General features: G+C 33.3%; 1 protein-coding gene across 3 annotated transcripts in view; it reads right to left on the reverse strand.

The window, feature by feature from the left end:
• The window catches only part of LOC133194155 (sodium-dependent multivitamin transporter-like), a 66,612-nt gene that overhangs the window by 30,141 nt on the left and 14,345 nt on the right, over positions 1-22,126 (reverse strand). For all 3 annotated transcript variants that reach the window (XM_061330146.1, XM_061330145.1, XM_061330147.1), the window contains exons 4-6: positions 16,221-16,272; positions 14,355-14,422; positions 1,409-1,489 (exon numbers count right to left, since the gene is read on the reverse strand). In XM_061330146.1, the coding sequence (XP_061186130.1) occupies positions 1,409-1,489; positions 14,355-14,422; positions 16,221-16,272 (201 nt within the window). The remainder of the gene's footprint in view (positions 1-1,408; positions 1,490-14,354; positions 14,423-16,220; positions 16,273-22,126) is intronic.

Consider the following 22,126-nt stretch of genomic DNA (forward strand, 5'->3'; position numbering starts at 1 on the left):
GGTAAGGGGATTTAAGTTTGTTCACAGGAGTGCCACGCCCTCTTTCAAGGGAAGATAATTAAGAATTTGGTAGCATCTTTAAAAAAATTTCTCAAGAACCACTGGGCAAGAGAAGATGAAACTTGTGTGAAAGCATCATTACATACTGTAGATTTAAGTTTTGTTAATCTGGGAAGTTTATATACTGAGACCAGCTTTGTAATATGAAAGATTAAAACCCAAAGAAGTAGAGTTTTCAGAATTTTTCCAAGAATGAAATTTAATAATCTGTATCCAGTCTTCTTGCAAATAAATATTCTGTCTTGAGAGGGCACGAAAATAATCTGACTCGATAACCCCCCCCCCCCCCTCCCCCCCTCTTTCCCCCTCAATATCAAATATAGTCGTTCACTAATATATTTTAATGTCCTTTTTTTAAGAGAAAGAATGAGTTTTAATACAATCATACATTCATGCAAATGGAAAATTCATCAAAAATAACAGGCTAAATAATGTAGGAAGCAAATATAATCAATCCGAATTTCCTCTGTTCAAAATTTGAGGAAAATTCGGTCAGAGGAAATTCAAATGAAAATATCTTTTAAAGTAACTCATGTAGATATACAATATTTTACATTGTTTGAAAGCACTACAACTAAGAAATAATTAACTAGAAAAAAATTAACTTTTTAATTATTTCTAATTCATTTTCCAAGCTTATTTTACAAGCCCCCAAAATGAAAAATAAGCGAATTTTTGCACAGGGGTGTGTGCATTTTTTTAAAGAATTAATTTTATCTTCGGTTGATTACCATCATTATTTCATCAATATTTATTTTCCTTATGACTACTTTTAAAAGATAACAAAAAGTCAAAATGATTTGAAAATATTTTTTAGGTTAAAGGGAATATTAAATACGTTGGACGCATTTTTGGTCTTTTTCTTTACTAAAATGAGAGATTTACCTCCCTTTGGCATAAACGCCTATAGCTTGTAAACCAAATCATATACATATGCATTTTTTTGGCTTAAAATAATTAATTATGTTTATTCTTACAATTAAAAAAGAAAAATTAAATTTTTAATTATTTTTGTTGTCAGAAGCCAAACACCTTAAGAAAAAAATCATAAAGTAAACGTAACGATACATGCATGAAAATAGTGTTATACATCAATACTGTTTTTTTTTAACAGTGTGGCAGCATTCGAAAATTTCCCAAACTTAATAGATTTTTAACATTATTAGTACTTGGCAATTGAATTAATCTAAAGACACTAGGCTTAGTATAATAGTACTTTTTCAAAGATTTCTACCTTAGGAATAACTGATTTATGCTTGCTTTATGCACAGGGATCGTTTTCAATCAAATATTTCATAATTTAGAAAATTATGTCAGTATACTGATTCTGGAGGCTTTGTTGTCTTACCTTAATAAGAACAGCTAGAACTGAGATCAGCATTATTGTATATTGAATAACATCTGTCCATATAACAGCTTTGATGCCTCCCTGCAAATGAAATACTTAGCAATTCATTCTGTTACTCTCAATTTACTACTGAATGTACATGTATATGTTTCGTCCCGTTTATTTTTTTTTTCTTTGTCTTTTTGTTTGTTTGTTTTGTTTAATTTGTTTTTGTTTTTTTTTTTGTTTTTTTGTTTTATTTTGCCAATTACACTTGTAAACGATTTGCAATTTTTTGAAATTCGGTCAGACATAGTTATTACTATGTCATTGTTGAATTTTTCCTGTTTTGACGACAAGTACGAAAATAGAGGTTGAGGCTATCTGGTACCGCTTGCAGGGATGGCTGGCAGGAGTTATCTCTCCATAAGTGCGTACGAGTTATCTCGCATTACAACGGTGATAACCATGAATTTGTACCCTTATTAAAAAGTTCCACATCAATCGTTCTCTAGAAAGATTAATGTGTATTTAATATGTAAAACGTAATAATTAAGAGAGAGAGAGAGAGAGAGAGAAATTTATGTTTTCTAATTAATGCTGATCTTAAGATCTTGCGAACTTGGGGGTGGTAAGGGGGAAGGGGTCGTCACAATAATTTTAACATTAATAAAATGGAAACAAAGGTGTTTAACAGAGCTATGGACCCCCCCCCCCCCAAACATATGCATGACGAAGTTTATTTACTTAAATATTTAATTGTTGTATTTATTTATTTATTTACAATGTATTTCATTCATATATATTGGCTTTTTAAGGAATTTCTCTTTGGTTTTGTCCCCAAACTTTTTAATTAATATTGCCTAGAGAGCACAACCCTGGATCAATGGAGAGCCGCGATTCCCAGGCCAATAAATATCAACCCCCTCCCCCCCTCACACACACACCTCCCTACACACACAGAGAGAGAGAGAGAAACCCGCCTGATGCAAGATATGCAATTTTATGAACGGGATGCGTCTTGATATAAACAGCATTACCAAAAAAAAAAAAAAGAAAAAGAAAAAAGAATGCTCATAGTTTAACGGTATAACTCTCTGTATAATATTCCTATTTTAGAATTTATGGACTTTTGCTGCTGCAAGCAAAAAACTTTTCATTCTAACTGCTCAGTATTTTTCAGTGAATAATTCTTCATTTCATTTTTTTTTAATGCTTTGGCACCATTAAACAGTATCAAATGCTTTAAAAAAAAAAAACTAGGGACATTTAGACAAAAATATCGGTTTATTTCCTATCATTCGATATATTGGTGGTAAAGAGTGCTTGTGATTATACAGATTTAGCTCATGCTTCAACTATTATTAAAGTTTATCTAAATTTGGCACTCTGAGAAATATGGCCAAACATGAGAGGATTGTTATAAGAAATTAGGACATAGCTGAGCAATCAACCCCTCATACATTTTATTGAAATTAAAACAAAACATTAAGATTAAACAGAAAAAAAGTATCGAGAACTGGATTATTTTGAGGGTAATTTTATTCTAAATATGCAAAAAACAAACACAAAAAAGGAGAAGACATTTACGTCACATGATAAAAAAATAAAGCACTCTTACCTCTAACAGGTACCAGATAATGATGCTATCTACCTCTAGCAGGTACCAGATAATGATGCTACCTACCTCTAACAGGTACCATATTACAGGACAACCTACCTCTAACAGGTACCAGATTTCAAAGCTACCTACCTCTAACAGGTACCAGATTACAGGACAACCTACCTCCAACCGGTACCAGATTTCTAAGTTACCTACCTCTAACAGGTACCAGATTATAGGACAACCTACCTCTAACAGGTACCTGATTTCAAAGCTACCTACCTCTAACAGGTACCAGAGTTCAAAGCTACCTACCTCTAACAGGTACCAGATTTCAAAGCTACCTACCTCTAACAGGTACCAAATTACAGGACAACCTACCTCCAAAAGGTACCAGATTTCTAAGTTACCTACCTCTAACAGGTACCAGATTTCAAAGCTACCTACCTCTAACAGGTACCAAATTACAGGACAACCTACCTCCAACAGGTACCAGATTTCTAAGTTACCTACCTCTAACAGGTACCAGATTTCAAAGCTACCTACCTCTAACAGGTACCAGTTTTTAAAGCTACCTACCTATAACAGGTACCAGAGTTCAAAGCTACCTACCAGGTACCAAATTACAGGACAACCTACCTCTAACAGGTACCAGATTTCTAAGTTACCTACCTCTAACAGGTACCAGAGTTCAAAGCTACCTACCTCTAACAGGTACCAGATTTCTAAACTACCTACCTCTAACAGGTACCAGATAACAGGACTACCTACCTCTAACATGTACCAGATTACAAGACTACCTACCTCTAACAGGTACCAGATTTCTAAGTTACCTACCTCTTACAGGTACCAGATTTCTAAGTTACCTACCTCTAACAGGTACAAGATTGCAGGACTACCTACCTCTAACAGGTACCAGATTTCTAAGTTACCTACCTCTAACAGGTACCAGATTTCAAAGATACCTACCTCTAACAGGTACCAGATTTCAAAGCTACCTACCTTTAACAGGCACCAGATTATAATGTACATACTTCTATGCAGCACTTTATTATGAAGCTACCTGAAGTTATTTATCACATACAGGTACCAGATTATGAATCACCTACCTAAGATTTACTAAATTGTGGATTACTCTTCCTGTAACAAGTTCCAGAGTTTTACTTACATGTTACTATGCCAAGAGCCATAATGCAGAAAAATTGAGATCACAGGAAAAATTCAATTTTTTGAAAAGATTGATCAAGATTATAGAGTGTAATTAAAATATATATCAGCGACAGATAAGGAAATCATTTGAATCTAGTACAGCAAGCAAAAATATGGTTTTCACAGTTATAATCCAGTTCCTTTACTTGTTGCTGTTATTTAAACGTTAAAGTCTCTAGTAAAACACAGTTTTAATTGATTTTAATAATAATTAAACATAACAAAGCAATTTAATTGGATGATTTTTGGTATTACAATTTAGTTCCTGAATAATTTAATTTTTTCATACTTATTTCGTTTCGCTATTATTCTGTTAATTAGTGGCTCAGATTTGACTTGAAACAACTAAATTGAAATGACTCAATGGAATTTCTTGGATATTGCATCAATAGCGTAATTATTGGACATATTTTTATATATTGAAAAATATTAACGCACGCTATCTACAGTACATCTTTCAAAATGATGTGCGAGGTGCACTTGCCATTAATTGTGCGCTTTTTATCGTTCTAACTTTTCTCGTGCAATATGGCGACAGTGACCATAGATGTGAAAAAAAAGTTTACTAACAGGTCGCCAGTCTATGTTAGGAAAAACTATGCATGAAATAAACGTAAAACGTGAAATGTTTTGTTATAACAAGCTGTACATATCTGCCGTATAAATAGTCATCTACGTGGCCATGTCTATATTAGAGAAATACCGACATCTTACGAACGAACGTAACTCGCCCTAACTTCCCGTATCTCGGTAGTTTTCCCGGGACCAGTTATTGCACCTAGTTTAAAATTAATAAATCGGAAAAATTAAGTATATGTGTATAATAGAACGGACAGTATTTCAATCACTTTGTAAATGATAATTTCTTCTGTCTAATTTTCAGTAATCACTTACAATGTAATTAAAAGCGGACAAACAGAAGAAAATACGCCAAAATACCTATGACGGGTTAGGAAACACATTTGTCATGCGTCAGTGGTTATACGTATACATATATATATATTAGTGTGCGCTGTGTTCATTTGGGGAAAGTTACGTTTTATAGCATGGATGAAATCTAAACTCATACCCTGTATAAATCCATGCAAAGGCAACAAGTTACTAGGTGATGCGCTTATATAGTGTCTTGTATTTAAAAGTGTACATTTATGTGTTTGTAAGAGAGAGAGAGAGAGAGAGAGAGAGAGAGAGCACAATGGACAATAATTGTTGTAATGAATTATACAGTGTAACATTGTTTTCTAACGTTTCAGAAATCAACCATTAAAAATCAGAAAATAGTTGGCACTTCTCCGGAAAACGTAATATTTTTAAAGTGCTCGCGCGTAGATGTTTGTGTACTTGGGGAGGGAGAGGGGTTCGAAGCTCAACTAATCGAATCAAATGTCCATTTTCAATACATTTAAGTAAATACATGGAATACTACGATCCATATACTACAATCTTTATAAAAGTGGAATGGGGCAATGCATGTATATGCAATAATTTTTTTCCATACCGTATCTAGTAAAAGAAAAAGTAACTTCATAAAGAAAGAAGGGTAGGTTTTTCTTTATGTGAAATATCACTTCAAAGAAATAAAAGAGCATTCATATGATAGACAGTGTCTTCTTGGATGATGTTTTATGTTGCAATCTTCACTTAATTTATCTTTCGGCTGCCTTTCATGATATATGTTATATCTGTATAGACATGTGGATGATAAAAGCTGCAAATTATGCATTTGGGTAGGGTCAGAGACGTAGCATCATTTTTTTTAAATGGGGAGGGGGGGGGGGGGGGGGCAGCCAGAGAAAAAATTCAACCTACCTGAAAAAACCTGACAAGCAAAAAAAATTTCTTCTTTCGCTACCAATTTTTTTCATACTTTACTACATTAGCCTTATTTGACTGTACTGCAACGAAGGGGGGGGGGGGGGGGGGCAACCGGCCTTTATATGAACATTTCAATAGTAAAACGTTATGCTTGGAAAAAAGAGGGGGCCAGGCCCCCTCTGCCCCTTCCTGTTGCTACGTGCCTGGTGACGTCAACATGTCATATTGTCATTCTGTACATATTGTCGTCGGTGACAACATGTACCTACCCTCACTGGACATATTGTCGACAATCGGTACATACTGAGGCGACAATATGTACCGAGCCTTTTTTTCATCCTGCATAATAGACGACAAAATGTACAGTCGCGCATCGGCACATATTGTCGTCGGCGACAATATGTACTAGCTGTGTTCATTTGCACATTTTGTGGCCGATATATTGTGTTGAAGAATATTTACTAAGGTTTTGAAGAGAGAGAGAGAGTGAGAGAGAGAGAGATAGAAAGATTAACACATACAAACACACACAGACATACAGACAGAAGGACAGACAAAGTGTACGCCAGTTAAATAAGTAAACAATTTTCATAACTTGCAATACAGCAGGGAGAAAATGTTTTGTTCAGAAAAATTAGGTCCAGGATTGGTGTACACTATGTACATCACTATGATATGTCAAGATACTGTAGTTCTTGAGATATTTGATATCTGATAAACCAGCCTATTCTTTTTTTTTCTTGTAATATATACTTGGAAATTGAAATAAAGTTTTTGTTCAATAGTAATGTTTATCCGGAAATTATTTTTAGCTTTATTCTTATACATATACTGAAGTAATTGATGTTTGGGGTCGACAATTTTTATATATCAGTGAGACGAAAGTGATGAAAGTTCTCTTTTGACAGAAAGCGGGTATTGGATTGAAGTTTCAGAGAGAGAGAGAGTGAGAGAGAGAGAGAGATTCCTGCATAGTCTTTTTTGATGAATTTATATAATATCATGTTATTTGCACTCGTCACATTAGTACAAGTGGTTTGTGTCGCCGGCGACAATATGAACAGGACGACAATATGTACCTTGACAATCGCGCTGCATAAAATAGGATTTGACAGATATGCTTGTGTGATTTACACGGCAATTACATTAAAAAAAAACTACAAAACATTAAGCAGCCCTAGCTGTGACGCGACAATATGTACGAGAAGGGAAAGCTCATTATGTCGACAAAAAATACATATATAATATACATATATATATACATGTATAATTTTTTCAGCCGACAACAATATCTGTCGATTGACGACACTATGTGCAATGAGGATACGTGCATATTGTCACTGACGATATGTACCAAACGACTATATGAACTTTACAACCATGACATTTAATTTTTCATGTATTGTAAGACTAAGGCTCATTATTTGTTTTATGTATGTGTAATTGCTGGCATAATATATAACATGAGAAAAGAGATGAAGCTATTAATCAAAAGCAGAAAGTTTCAAAATCTTTTACCTGTTCGAGGTAGTAGTTTAATAATCTTATACCTAATAGAGATACGTTATTTATAATGTGTTTGTTTTGTTGTTTAACGTCCCTTTCGAGAATTTGTCACTCATATAAAGACGCCACCACCTTCCGGTGGAGAGCTACAAATTTTGACCTATACTCGGCACTCAGGGCCATTGAGCAGTGAGGGATCTCTTTCGTGCCAGCACCTACTGCGACACGGGACCTCAGTTTATACGGTCTCATGATCTGAAGAACCGGTCTCTACGTCCCCCAGTGGGATTCAAACCCGCGACGTAAGGGTCAACTCCTTACTCCGCGACTCTAGGGCAGACGCTCTTACCACTGCGCCACGCAGGCGACTATTTATAATTAAAAACACGGTTCCTAATTCAGGTTGGATAGCTTTAAAATCTGAAACTTGCTAGAGGTTGGCACCTTCATAATCTGAAATATGTTACAGGAAGGTGGATTCATCATCTGGTACTCCTTACAGGTAGGTAGATTTATAATCTGGTACCTGTTAGAGGTAGGTAACTTCATAATCCGGTACCTCTAACAGGTAGGTAGCTTCATAATTTAGTGCCTGTTACAGGTAGGTACATGTAGCTTCATAATATGGTGCCTGTCAGAAGTAAGTTATTTCATATTTTGGAACCTCTGACAGGTAGGTAGCTTCATAATCTGGTATATCATGCAGATAGGAAATTTTATAATACTGTACCCCTTACAGTAAGGATGTTTCATTTTTTGGTACCTGTAAGAGGTAGGCAGCTTCTGAATGTGGTATTTGTTAGAAGTATTTAGATTCGTAATCTGGTACCTCTTACAGGTAGGAAACTTCATAATCTGGTACGTCATGCTGGTAGGTAGTTTTATAACCCGTTGCCTGTTAGAGGTGAGTAGCTTTATAATCTGGTACCTCTTAGTACTTACTAAGTGAAGTAAGAAGCTTCGTAATCTGATGTTTGAGGTAGGTAGATTCTTTATCAGGTACATAATAGAAATAAGTAGCCGTAGTAATAGAACAAGATAGTTTTGCAATCAGGTACCTGTTAGAGGTAGGTTGTCCTGTAATCTGGTACCTGTTAGAGGTAGGAAGCTTTGAAATGTGGTACCTGTTAGAGGTAGGTTGTCCTGTAATCTGGTACCTGTTAGAGGTGAGTAGCTTTATAATCTGGTACCTGTTAGAGGTAGGTTGTACTGTAATCTGCTACCTGTTAGAGGTAGGTTGTCCTGTAATCTGCTACCTGTTAGAGGTAGGTTGTCCTGTAATCTGCTACCTGTTAGAGGTAGGTTGTCCTGTAATCTGCTACCTGTTAGAGGTAGGTTGTCCTGTAATCTGGTACCTGTTAGAGGTAGGTTGTACTGTAATCTGGTACCTGTTAGAGGTAGGTTGTCCTGTAATCTGGTACCTGTTAGATGTAGGTTGCCCTGTAATCTGGTACCTGTTAGAGGTAGGAAGTATCATATCTCGATATCTGTAATTATTTTACAGTTACAGGCTACGTAATGTAGTACCTGCTAGAGGTGGGCAGTTTCATTTTCTGGGTGTCGTAACATAAAGGGTACTTAAATCTAAGACCTTGCTTAAGAAGGACTGAAGAATGTACAGTGTCAAACAATACCGTAACTAAAAGCATGCTTAGATTTGACAATCTTAGCAAAACTTAGATAGAGGTGACTTTAGTATGTCTAAACTTTTATACACATATTTAGAACTATTAAATGTTGATTCTCGGCGTTAAAACATTCCCCTATTCATATTTTGCATTAAAGAAAATAAATATCACTATTAAATACTGGTTTAAGAATTTTTAGTTTTTTCATAGGGAGTTGGGGGAGGGCATACATATAGATGCCGAATTATATTTTTGGGATAGTTTTGAAATACTAGTTGGACCTATGTTATAAACGCTATCATTATTTGTAAATTGTACAAGGTTATCATGGCATTGTTATGTTCACTGTGTAAATATGGGATGAAATATATTAAAGAAAAAAAAAAACAGAAAAATTTTCGGTGAATTAGAAGATGATGACTAGAAAGTTAACAAAGAGTGTCTGAAATTTAGAATAAATGTAGAACACAGCAAGCACGGATTGAGTCAGGGGTTCACTACCGCCAGACAGAGAGAGAGAGAGAGAGAGAGAGACAGACAGACAGACAGACAGACAGAGACAGAGAGAACTGTTAATAACTTGGAGACATTCAAAAACACTTCCTTTCGACCCTTGATTAGATTGTAAATAAGTATATAATAAAAGGTCTATGTAGAGTCTTTGCATACCGGCATTCGCTGATACATGGAGTGGGATTCAAAATTCCCTTATTTGTTTTACTTTAATTTATAAGAGTTTCAATTTCAAGAAGAAAGTCGTTCGGTGCTATATGCCTGCGAGAATGACAAAGCGAGTGAACATTGTCAAAAGAAAAGAATAACAACAAAAGGTAACTAAAAACATCGTAGTCTCGAGTGATAAACAAAAGGTATGTATTTACAAAAATAAATAAATAAATAAATAAATAATAAAAATATGTGCATAAAATAATATATATATATATATATATATATATATATATATATATATATATATATATATATATATATATATATATATATATATATATATAAAATAACTAAAAATAACTAAATAATTTAAAAAATAAACTTCATCTTACATTTTTTTTTGGGGGGGGGGGGGGGGGCTCCGTGCACTATATGGTCCCAAATCAATAATTAGAGGACTTTATTTGTCTCGCTCCCTTTCTTTTTCTTAATTATTACGTTTTACATATTAAATAAACATTAACCTTTCTATAGAACGATTGATGTGGAACTTTTTAATAAGGGTACAAATTCATGGTTATCACCGTTGTAATGCGAGATAACTCGTACGCACTTATGGAGAGATAACTCCTGCCAGCCACCCTGCAAGCGGTACCAGATAGCCTCAACCGAAAATAGAACAGGGCAAACACCTCTCTGTATGCAGCGTTAATATCTCTATTTCTAAAATTAACTTTCTCTTCCTTAAAGGGTGATCAATAAATTTAATTTGCCATACCCAACCTTGACTTGAATGATTGATTGTTATTTCGATAATTTTTTACTGATATAGAGATGTCACCATATACCGGTGAAGGGCTTCAAATTTAAACATTTACTCGGCAGTCAGGACCATTGAGCAGTGAGGGATCTTTATCGTGCCAACGCCTACCGGGGCCTCAGTTTTTAAGGTCTCATCCAAAGGACCCGCTACGTTTACTTCAAAGTGCCGAGCACTTGCCGAAGAAACAGTTGCTGTCTATTTTTTATCGACTTATGTCAGTCGTGGCTGTGATTCGAACTCAGGTCCTTCCGATCACGGAGCGAACGCTCTACTGACTGAGCTACCGTGACAGCGACTCTTGTGAGACGTCAACGTATATCGGTGAAGGGCTTCAAATTAAGACCTTTACTCGGCACTCAGGGTCATTGAGTAGCGAGGGTTCTTCATCGTGTCAACACCTACAGTGACACAAGACCTCGATTTTTAAGGTCTCATTCGAAAGACCCGTGACATTCACTTCTGGCACCGGGAGCTTGGCGTAGGTACTATCACTACCTATGTTTACGTCTTTGGTTTGACGCGGCACCGGGAACAAAAATAGAATCCGGTACCTCCTGATCATGAAGCAAGCACCCTACCACTAGGCTATCGCGACCTCTACTGATGTTTGGTGTCTATCAAGCAAAGGGTTTTTGGGATAAAGATGAGAAATTATTTAAGTAAATATATCGAACAACATGTATACAAGAACCTTTGACGTAAAATGCAAAATTCTATAAAGTTCTGTTGATTTAGCATAAATTCGAGCAAATATCTATATTTTTCTAAATTTAACATCTCAAACAAAACACCAAAAGTTAATTCTACTGAACTGAAGGAGACACAAAACAAACTTCACTAGTTTATAAGTGCTTTAGTCTTACGAAGCTGAAAATTGACAAAGCGATTTCTTAACAAGAGGCCCATGGGCCACAACGCTCATCTGAGTAACTTTGGCCTTTTATTTAAACCAAGATACATGTATTCCTCTGTATTTTTTATCACATTGTGAGGCCCCATCCTTTACGCTGGAGTTGTGATTTGAACGAAATTGGATCTACACTACCAGAAGATGCTTCCACATTAAGATGGTTCATCATGGATTTGCTCTTGAGGAGTTTTAAAGATTTTCCCCTATAAAATCCATACTGTGGCCCAACCTGACACCCAGGTGTCATAATTTGAACGATTTAGAATCTACTCTACCTCAGAAAGCTTCCACATATGATTCAGCTTTTATGGTCCAGCGGTTCTTGAGAAGAAGGTTTTTAAAGACTTTTCCTATATATTTCACTGTAAAACTTCGATTCCCTATTGTGGCCCCACCTTACCCTCGGGGCCTTGTTTTGGACAATTTAGAATCTACATTTCCTCAGGATGCTGTACATATGATCCAGCATTCCTGGTCAAGTGTTTCTTGAGAAGATTTTTAAAGATTTTTTCATATATATGAATGTTAAACTTTAATTCTCTACTGCGGCCCCACCCTACCCCTGGGGCCATGATTTGAAAAAAAAAAATAGAATCTACACTACCTCAGGAAGCCTCTACATAAGTTTCAGCTTTACTTGTCTAATGGTTCTTGAAAAAGATTCTTAAAGATCTTACCCTTAGATTTCAATTCCCTATAAGTGTGGCCTCATCCTACTCCCGGGGCCATGATTTGAACAATTAAGAATCTTCACTACCTCAGGAAGCTTCCACATAAGTTTCAGCTTTCCTGGACCAGTGGTTCTTGAGAAGAAGATTTAAAAAAAAAATCTCCACTCGAAGGGGGCTTGGCCTATCATTTTAACAATGAACAAATGAAAACATCTTTTTAGATCCCCCCTTTACCCAGGAATGCTATGTAGTAACTTTGGTTAAAATTGACCCAGTGGTTCTTGAGAAGAAGTTGAAAATGTGAAAAGTTTACAGACGAATTGACGGACAGACAGAGAGACGGACGGACACCGGACAACGGGTGATCAGAAAAGCTCAGGTGAGCTAAAAATCTAATAATGTTTTAAAAATCTAATAATGATTTAAAGGGAAACTTTTGCCAGATGTGACGCCTTTGAAATTGTGTTAAAATAATGAAGCCATGAAATTTCAGCGTAAAAGCAGCTAATTATTAGGAAAATTATAAAATATATATACATAAACACCATTATAATATATATTTATGTTGTACCGGCATCAGTGTCGTCCCTGAATTTACATGAAAATTGGCACATGAAATTTCAAATCTGATATTGAACCAAATGTCAACTAGTAATTATTTTAGGCGTAGTTCTAATCAGCATACTTATCTGTAATTTACATATGAACTTTTCAGTTTTTACATTTGTATTTTAGGCTGCAAAAAAATGGCACATTTTTTACTTATCCCTCTCGCTTGTAATAAACTGCCTTTTTTTAATCTAAAACTTATTTTCATTACCAATGGCTTATTCAGTAGTAGAAATCTTTTATGGGTTTCTCTTTAATTAAAATATCTCGAACTTAACAAGACCAATAAATAACCTTGAGAAATCCAAGGACTCGGCATACTACTATTTATATCAAAATACATAGAGAAAAGGTGGTTATAAGACTTCCAGTTCGCTTAGATATATTTTTTGTATTTCAGATATCGAAGTTCGAGATATCGAACTTCAACTGTGGATCAATAAATTGCTAGTGCTTTGTTGATCTCGGCAAGCATCTAGCAATGAAAATTGGAATTATCTCCCTTTTTTAAAATACCATTCTTAACGTTAAAAGGATATTCTATCTTATTATGGGAGGAGAATGTATAACTTATGGTTCAAACCTTTTTTTTTCAAAATTGAAATAAAAGACGTTAACTACAAAAGGATTCAAACATATCTGTTTGAAGATTGAAATAAAAGACATTACAACTAAATTACAAAAGATGGATTGCTTTTGCATTTAATAGAATTAAAAGGGGTAAAAGCAGGCTATAAGATAAAGAGATAACAGGTGTTTCTCTTTTTTCGACAAATTTATCCAGAGGGCATAGAAAACTTTGTGTTTTAGAAATTATAACAATTCTTTAATGCTTTCGTATATGCAACTTAGAGTACTACTTGTAAAAAGTTTGGTACCACTTCAGAGTTGTAGGAAGAAGATATATATATATATATATATATATATATATATATATATATATATATATATATATATATATATATATATATATATATATATATATATATATATATATATATATATATATATATATATATATATATATATATATATATATATATATATATATATATATATATATATATATATATACTTACAACAGCTGTAAATGTACTTATGATAATTATATATATTCTTACGACAACTGTATATCTACTTGTGATATTCATAAATATATTGACAATAACTTTATTATATACTTACAATAGCAGAATATTACACATGCAGTAAGTGTATTTATACTTATTTACGATAGTTGTATTTATACTCACGATAGTTTTACATTATTATATACTTACGATAAGTGCATATATACTTAGGATTAGTGTATATATACTTACTATAGTTGTATATATACTTACGATAGCTGAAGATGTACGTACTATGGCTGTAATTTACTTACGATAGCTGTATATCACACTTACTTTATATATTGTTATGATAACTATAACAATAACGTCATATGTTACTCACTTATTTTTATTTTCTTTACTATTTATTTATTATATTTATTCACAATATTTGATATATACTATTACTTACAATAGCTGTATAAATCATACTTCCCGTGGACACTATAACTATAGACAGCCAAACTGGGGCTCCTAAAACTTAAAAAAGCACACACAATAAGAATTCATTATCAAAATTTTATTAAAAGATATTACTTTAACTTTTAACATATTTTTATTGAATAATTCAATAAGGACTGGGAAACAGGTAAAGCCTATGCAAACTCTCTCCTTGTATAATAGGTCAAAACAGAGACAATATAGATAATAATAATAATAAACATGCTGATATTAAAAAATAAAGATTCACAATCAAGTTTCGCAACTGACAATGTAAGATATTCTTTTTTCCATTACCAAAGTTAAAGTACCTAAATGGTTTATTATTTGCTCCCCACTTAGAGATAATGATGAAGAGTTTTCAACATTCTCGCTAAGACTGTTCCAACGTTATATTATTAAAACTATTATAGCAAAACATTGTTTTACAAACTGGCATACATAAATCTTTACATATTGAGCTAACATATTTCAAACTTTCATGGTTCAGAACTTTAAATATCACTATGTTTAATTAGAAAAAAAGGACAAACAATGCTAAAGCTTACAACCAAAAAAAAAAATCACGAATAATAATAATAATAATAATTTTAACAAGGGGCCCATGGGCCACAACGCTCACCTGAGTGACTTTAGCCCTGCTGCACCAGATTTTCCCCTTGTCATACTTATTGTGGCTTTGTTTTCTTTTGTTTTGCTTTGTAGGGTCATGCTTTGAACAATTTAGAATCTACACTATCTAAGGAGGCATCCACATAGGTTACTGATTTTCTGGTCCAGTGGTTCTTGAGAAGAGATTTTTCAAGATCTTTCCTATGCATTTCAATGGTAAACTTTGTTTCTTTATTATGGTCCAAACCTAACCCCAGGGGTCATGTTTTGAACAATTTAGAATCTGCACTACCCAAGAATGCTTCCACATAAGTTTCAGCTTTTCTGACTTAGTGGTTCTTGAGATTTGCCATATATATAGGTTCTAATTCAAGATTATTGATTAAATGTCTTATAATTTATTTCAAAATGTTCATAATAACAAGGGAAATTCTTTCATTAAAAGTTAACAGTTTAAATGTATATATTTACATTTTTAATTGTTTTTCCTGTACTACCTCTTTGAAATCAGGTAAGTTGATTTCTTCATTATTACACCTGAACGTAAATTTCACAAAGTGAAAGGTCAGGAGCCTAAAATGCATGTCAATCTCTTGCGGCTGTCTTTGTGTCTGACGTCAGTGAGCGGACTTTTGAAATTAACATAGGGTGCCTCTTTTATTTTAAATCTATTAGACAGCTTTTTTTAAATTTACATTTACAATTTTATCTCACATATAAATGTAAATATAAAGAATCACTGTCTAGTTTGTTTGGTATGCCAGGGACATCAGCGTAAATGTGAGATGATTTATGCACAACGGACTTTGCCCTTTAACCAAATTATTATTGGTGCAAATATATTTTATTGAATACGGTTGTCTTCAGGCAGTATACATGTAAATCGTTTTTAGATTCAACTTCCTTCGAATAAGATGGATTTTTCAGTCATTTTCACCAACCTAGCCCTTAATACGCTAACACAAGGTAAAATGCAACTGCAAGTTTTCCAGTCGTTTTCATCAGCTGCCATGACAGGTCTGGCCTGACGTAAATATGTACCAAAGAAATGAGAGCTAGTATATATTATAAAATATCCATCTTAAGACAGACATATTATAAATCAAATATTCCTAAATGTCACACGATTTAGATTGAACATAATTTCAAAATTTACAAAAAATATTAGTGTTAATATTTTAACTTAGTTATTATCTAGAGAATGCAATATTGTTTATACATATACCTGTTTCTATTGCTGTAGATACCCCGTATGTAACAATACCTATATATATGAACTGAAATGGAAATAAAATATTTTGAACTTCAAAACTAAAAATGAAAATAAGATATGAACTATAATTCAAGATTAATTAAAATAAAACACACATCTTTTTCTGAAATGTTCATTTTTCGATTGTTATTTCTAAAAGCTTAAAAAGTATCTTTCTTTAGTCTGATAAATATGTTAATAAGACGATTTACTTAACGCAATCAATAACTTTTCTTACCTATTAGAAATAAAAAGTCTAAAGATCTTTTTTTAAAAAAAGTTTCTTTAAAGAACCAATTACCGCTTCAGGCAAATCTTTGATCACTTTTGATTTAAAAATATCACCTTGATAGCAAACATAACAAGCTAATTCAGAATTTGTGTCCCCCGCTTAGGGAAAAAAAGAAGAGCATGCGCAGTTCTGGGTCCCCCCCCCCCCCCCGGATTTGTAGAATTATTAAATGTATACATGTATATTGAAGCAAATAAAAAAAATGCAAATATAGATATAAAGATTTGATTGCTTATTCTTTAAAATGTGTATAGAAGATACTTTTTATATAGAATATTTATCACACTGTAATTATGATATTATGAGTTTGTGCACACAAGACGTCATAACTTTTTCATTTCACATGTCGAATACTATCATTTAGTTTAAAAAAAAAAAAAAGGATCGTCTGGGATTTGAACCCGGTCTCTCGCTTGCTAAGCCATCATCATACCCCTAGACCACGGAGGCACTTCATTATACAGCAGATTAAATGCAAACAGTAGGTCACATATAATGATTATATTCAAGTTCGATATTGTCAATATTTTACACAATACATGCTGTCTAATTTAGCCTTTACTAAACAGTTCTAATAGATGTAATAAAAATATAATAAAGACAATAAAGTCCGCCGACAACCTGTATTATACGTAATAACTCTCCACATGCCCCTGTGCTAAAAATAGTACCAAGCGACTTTTAATACAATAAATAAAAAAACGGGGCGGGACATTTTAAGAGGGGCGAGAGGGGCCATAGGGAGTTACGGTATAAAATTTCATTGCAAAAGCTTTTGAGCTTTTGAAATGAAATTTTATTCCGTAACTCCCTATGGCCTTTCTCGCCCCTCTAAAAGTGTCCCGCCCCGTTTTTTATTTATTGTATTAAAAGTCGCTTGGCAAAATTTTTAGCACAGGGGCATGTGGAGAGTTATTACGTATAATACAGGTTGTCGGCGGACTTTATATTCTAATTACATCTATTAGAACTGTTTAGTAAAGCCTAAATTAGACAACATGTATTGAGTAAAATTTTGACAATATCGAACGTGAATATAAACATTATATGTGACCTACTGTTTGATTTAATCTGCTGTATAAGCAAGTGCCTCCGTGGTCTAGGGTTATGATGCTGGCTTGGAAGCGAGAGACCCGGGTTCAAATCCCAGACGATCCTTTTTTTTTTAAACTATAAATGATAGTATTCGACATGTGAAATGAAAAAAATTATAACGTCTGGTGTGTACAAACTCATAAAATCATTATTACAGTGTGATAATTTGTTTGTTTGTTTGCATATTGTTTAACGTCCCTTTCGAAAATTTTTCACTCATATGGAGACACCACCACTTGCCGGTAGATAGCTGCAAATTTTGTCCTATACTCGGCACTTACGGCCATTGAGCAGTGAGGGATCTTTTTCGTGCCAGCACCTACTGCGACACGGGACCTCGGTTTATACGGTCTCATCCGAAGGACCGGTCTCCAAGTCCCACAGTGGGATTCGAACCCGCGACGTAAGGATCAACTCCTTACTTCGCGACTCTAGAGCAGACGCTCTAACCACTGCGCCACGCGGGCGACTACAGTGTGATAACTATTCTATATAAAAAGAATCTTCTATACACATTTTAAAGAATAAGCAATAAAATCTTTATATCCATATCTTGGCATTTTTTATTTGCTTCAATTTACATGTATACATTTAATAATTCTACAAATCCAGGAGGGGGGAGTCGGACCCCCACCCCCCAGAACTGCGCATGCTCTTCTTTTTTCCCTAAGCGGGGGCACACATTCTCTGAATTAGCTTGTTTACTGCATTTTGTAGGAGTGAAAGAAATATAATCCTTTAATAGAATATAGATAATTTATTTTTCTTATATTCATAAGGTAAATCAAGCAGTCCGTAGGATGATCCGAAATTGCTGTTTTATAAATAATTTAATTTGTTTATTTATTAACAGTGTAAACACGTAATAAGATACTCTAGGAATATTACATTTTGCCTTCTTACGTTTTGCATTGATGTCAACGCAAAATCTAATAACGCAAAATGTAATACGTTTTTTTTTTTTTTTTTTTTTTTTTTTTTTTTGGATTATTATATTTTTTGCTGTTATATTTCACGTCGATATTAAGCAAAATGCAACAATGCAAAGTATAAAAACACACTTTTTGGTCAGTTAGGTTGTGAATAATTTTCATACCAATGATTATATATCCGAGGGTCGTTCAAAAAATAATGCAACATACAGTATATCATAATAAATGTAGAAGTATATCATTTTATTTTTTCACAGTTGAAAAGTTCTATTAAAGAGCTTCTTATAATAGAACACCCCAAGACTTTTCCTATTGTCCTCGCAAAGAAATTCACTTTTAAAGTAAGCAGGGTCACTACACTGAGCTGAAAATTGTTTAAAGATGATCTCTGCCAAGAAGATGAAAATGGAAGCGTATGTGAAAACGTGCTTCTGCACATAAATCGCTGCATGAAGAACTCATATTAAGGATTTGATTTTTATATGTGGAAAGCATAGTCTTTAAGGCTGTATAGTTTTCAGATGGATTCAGAAATTCAGAAGTAAAAAAGAAGAGTTGAAATGTAATGGTCAAACTGGTCTATTGAAATCTGAAAGGACACCAAAAATATCGATGCTGTGTGCAACATGATATCTGAAAATGCCAGATTTAAACTGAAAGACTTTGCTAGGACACTAAACATTTCATCATCACATTTTATAGAATTCTGAGAAAGGAAATGAATATAATAATATTTCTATGAGATAGGTGTCTTATTTTTTTTTTACAAATGCCTAAGGGAAAACACGTTTTAAAAGTGCCAATGGTCTATTTAAAAACAAATATTTTAACAAAATAGAAGATTTGATAAACTTTCGTGATGAATGACGAAACATGGGTGCACTTTTTATATCCGAAAAGGAAGATCAATAATACTCGTAAAATGTTAAATCAAAGAAAAAGCAGCCGTATAAATATTGTAAAGAGAAACAAGGGCTATAAACGTGTTTTTCTAGTTTTCATTTTTTTTTTCAAGAACTGAAGAGGTCCGGTAAAACATGTACATACACCCAAATGAGGGACCATCAATGGTTACTTTAATTTATGCTCAAAATGCACTAAAACAGATTTTCTGTACAAGGAAGTCCAAATACCAGTTCCCAGGGTAATCTTCCTGTACCTAACAACGCTGCTGCAAATAAGCATAAAGAAATAAATGAAATTTTAAAGATATACACGCTATATAAACGCGATTTTTTATGTGAAACAAAGTGATTAAATGATTTGAGAAACATGATGTGTAATAAAAAATAATTACTTTCCACAAAGTTTTACTAAATAAGTCGTTGTAAAAATAAAACAAATAAGCAAGATCTGCAATTAAGAATTCAGCCTATTCATGAATATTGATGAAGGAAGTGCGTAAACAGTATATAGACACGCATGTCCGCGGGAAATCATAGACAACGAGGTACGTTGCATTTTGACTACGATTTTGAATAAAAGTTAATATCTGTCATTACAGAGTAGATGGTTAATACTGGTTGTTTTGAAAGGTAAGTATCTTTAAGCATAAAACGTATGCCATCCATATCAAAAGTTATTTTGTATACCAAACGGCCTACCTCGTTTTCTTGACGCCATTTTTGTTTATCAATCTAAAAGTAGCGACGGTGTCACATGATGCATGAATTCAAATAGAGGCATTACTTTCCTAGTAGGATAATAAATAATTACAATTTGAGATCTTTATAATGCGTTCATTTCCAATTGTGTAATTTACAATATTTTCGTAACTTTATTTGGTAAACGAAATAAATAAATTTCCAACTTTATTTTTAAGTGACGCAAGTTATAGCGTGTATATCTTTAAAGAAAAGAAAGTTTAAAGAGCTTTGCCAACCCCCATATTCGCTAATTAACAGTCATTGTGAGATCTTTTTATTTCAAAAAACACAAGAAAACAATCAAAGGAAGATTGTACAATATCAGAAATGTCATGAAGTGCTATTCTTCAGTGTCATTGGGACATCCCTAAAGATGAGTATGCTGAGGTTTTCTGGTCATGGGTACAAAGACCTAAGACATGTGTAAAAGGTAAAAGGGAATACTCTGAGATATTGAAAATATTAAAAACATGTATTACGTACTTTCCTTATTTTTAGATAACTTTTTGCATTATTTATTAAACGATCCTCGTATTCCTTTATTATTAGCCGTTTCCTGATCTAAGAAATAATGCAAGTTCCATTTCAAGGGATCAAATATAATGTGCCGATTTCCTGGTTTTCAGACATGACAATTTTTATTAATTTAATTTTTTTCTCCCTAAATTAATGCAAAGGACATGCCATTTCCTGTGTTTACGAATATTTGAGTAACCGATATTTGATTCGCCCATTATATCATTGATTAAATTCCACCGATTTACAATCATTTTTGAATTCAGTACTACTAGCATTCAGTAGATATACAATTTTTATGATAGGAGGGTGCAATGCAAAAAATTACTAGGTAACCAAAACTCAAAATTCTAAGAGACAAAGCTTTTTTATGCATAATCAAAGGAAAAGTACCTTAAAAAGAATTTTATACTCCTAACCGACTCATCCACTTCGGCACAATACCTATTCATATTTTATAATATTAAAAATATGTTCAAATCAATTTTATGATGTTTTGCGTTGAACACAATACAAAAAAATTATTATGTTTTGTGTTGTTACATTTTCATTTTATTACATTTTGCGTTACCCTAAACGCAAAAATTAAATAACGCAAAATGTAATACTAGTAGGGATGTCAATTTTGTCAATAATTCATTTTCGAATATTCAATGAAAGTATTCGAATATATTTAAATATTCGATGAGATTTAGTTAATTTTATATATGCATCATCTTACCCTTATGACAGATTTGGAAGAAAAATTGGGTGTAAAATTTTATAGGTGTACAATAAGGAATTTTACATTTGTTATTTATCGATCTTTGAAATAAATCTATTGATCTGAGCCTACATGTAAATATCCGAAATATAATTCTAAAAAAATATAATTTGAAGCTCTAAATGATGAACTGATCGTCTTACCAAGGGCAATATTGTCGTATACTGTTCAGATTTAAATGCATATAATTAATTACAATTATCTATCCAATAAGAGTTTCAAAACATAAACAAACACTTCCATGGACAATTTTCGTAGATAATTAACTATTTCCCCAAAAATGATTTTTAAAATTTGGAATATGTACAACCCGAGATAATCAAGTAATTAATGCAATTTATTCTGCAATTGATCCCTTAACGGTATTACGGACTAATTCGATAAAACAAGTAATTCAATGATCAATGAATTTATTTTGTCAAGTAAACTCTTCGCATCTTTTAGACTGACAAAGAAGGGTTTCATTTTGTTGTCCTCGAAATTAATCATAGTTATCTCTTTTTTAAAAAAATCTTGGGAAAAAACCCCGAATATTCGAATCATAAATTCTTATTCGAATATCAACTCAACTAATGAATATTCGAATAATCGAATATTCGTTGACATCCTTAAATACTAGTAATCAAAAAGTACTT

This window comes from Saccostrea echinata, unplaced genomic scaffold, assembly GCF_033153115.1.
Source record: "Saccostrea echinata isolate AGI-Se365-2 ecotype Australia unplaced genomic scaffold, CSIRO_AGI_Sech_v1 ptg000028l, whole genome shotgun sequence".
Lineage (NCBI taxonomy): Eukaryota > Metazoa > Mollusca > Bivalvia > Ostreida > Ostreidae > Saccostrea > Saccostrea echinata.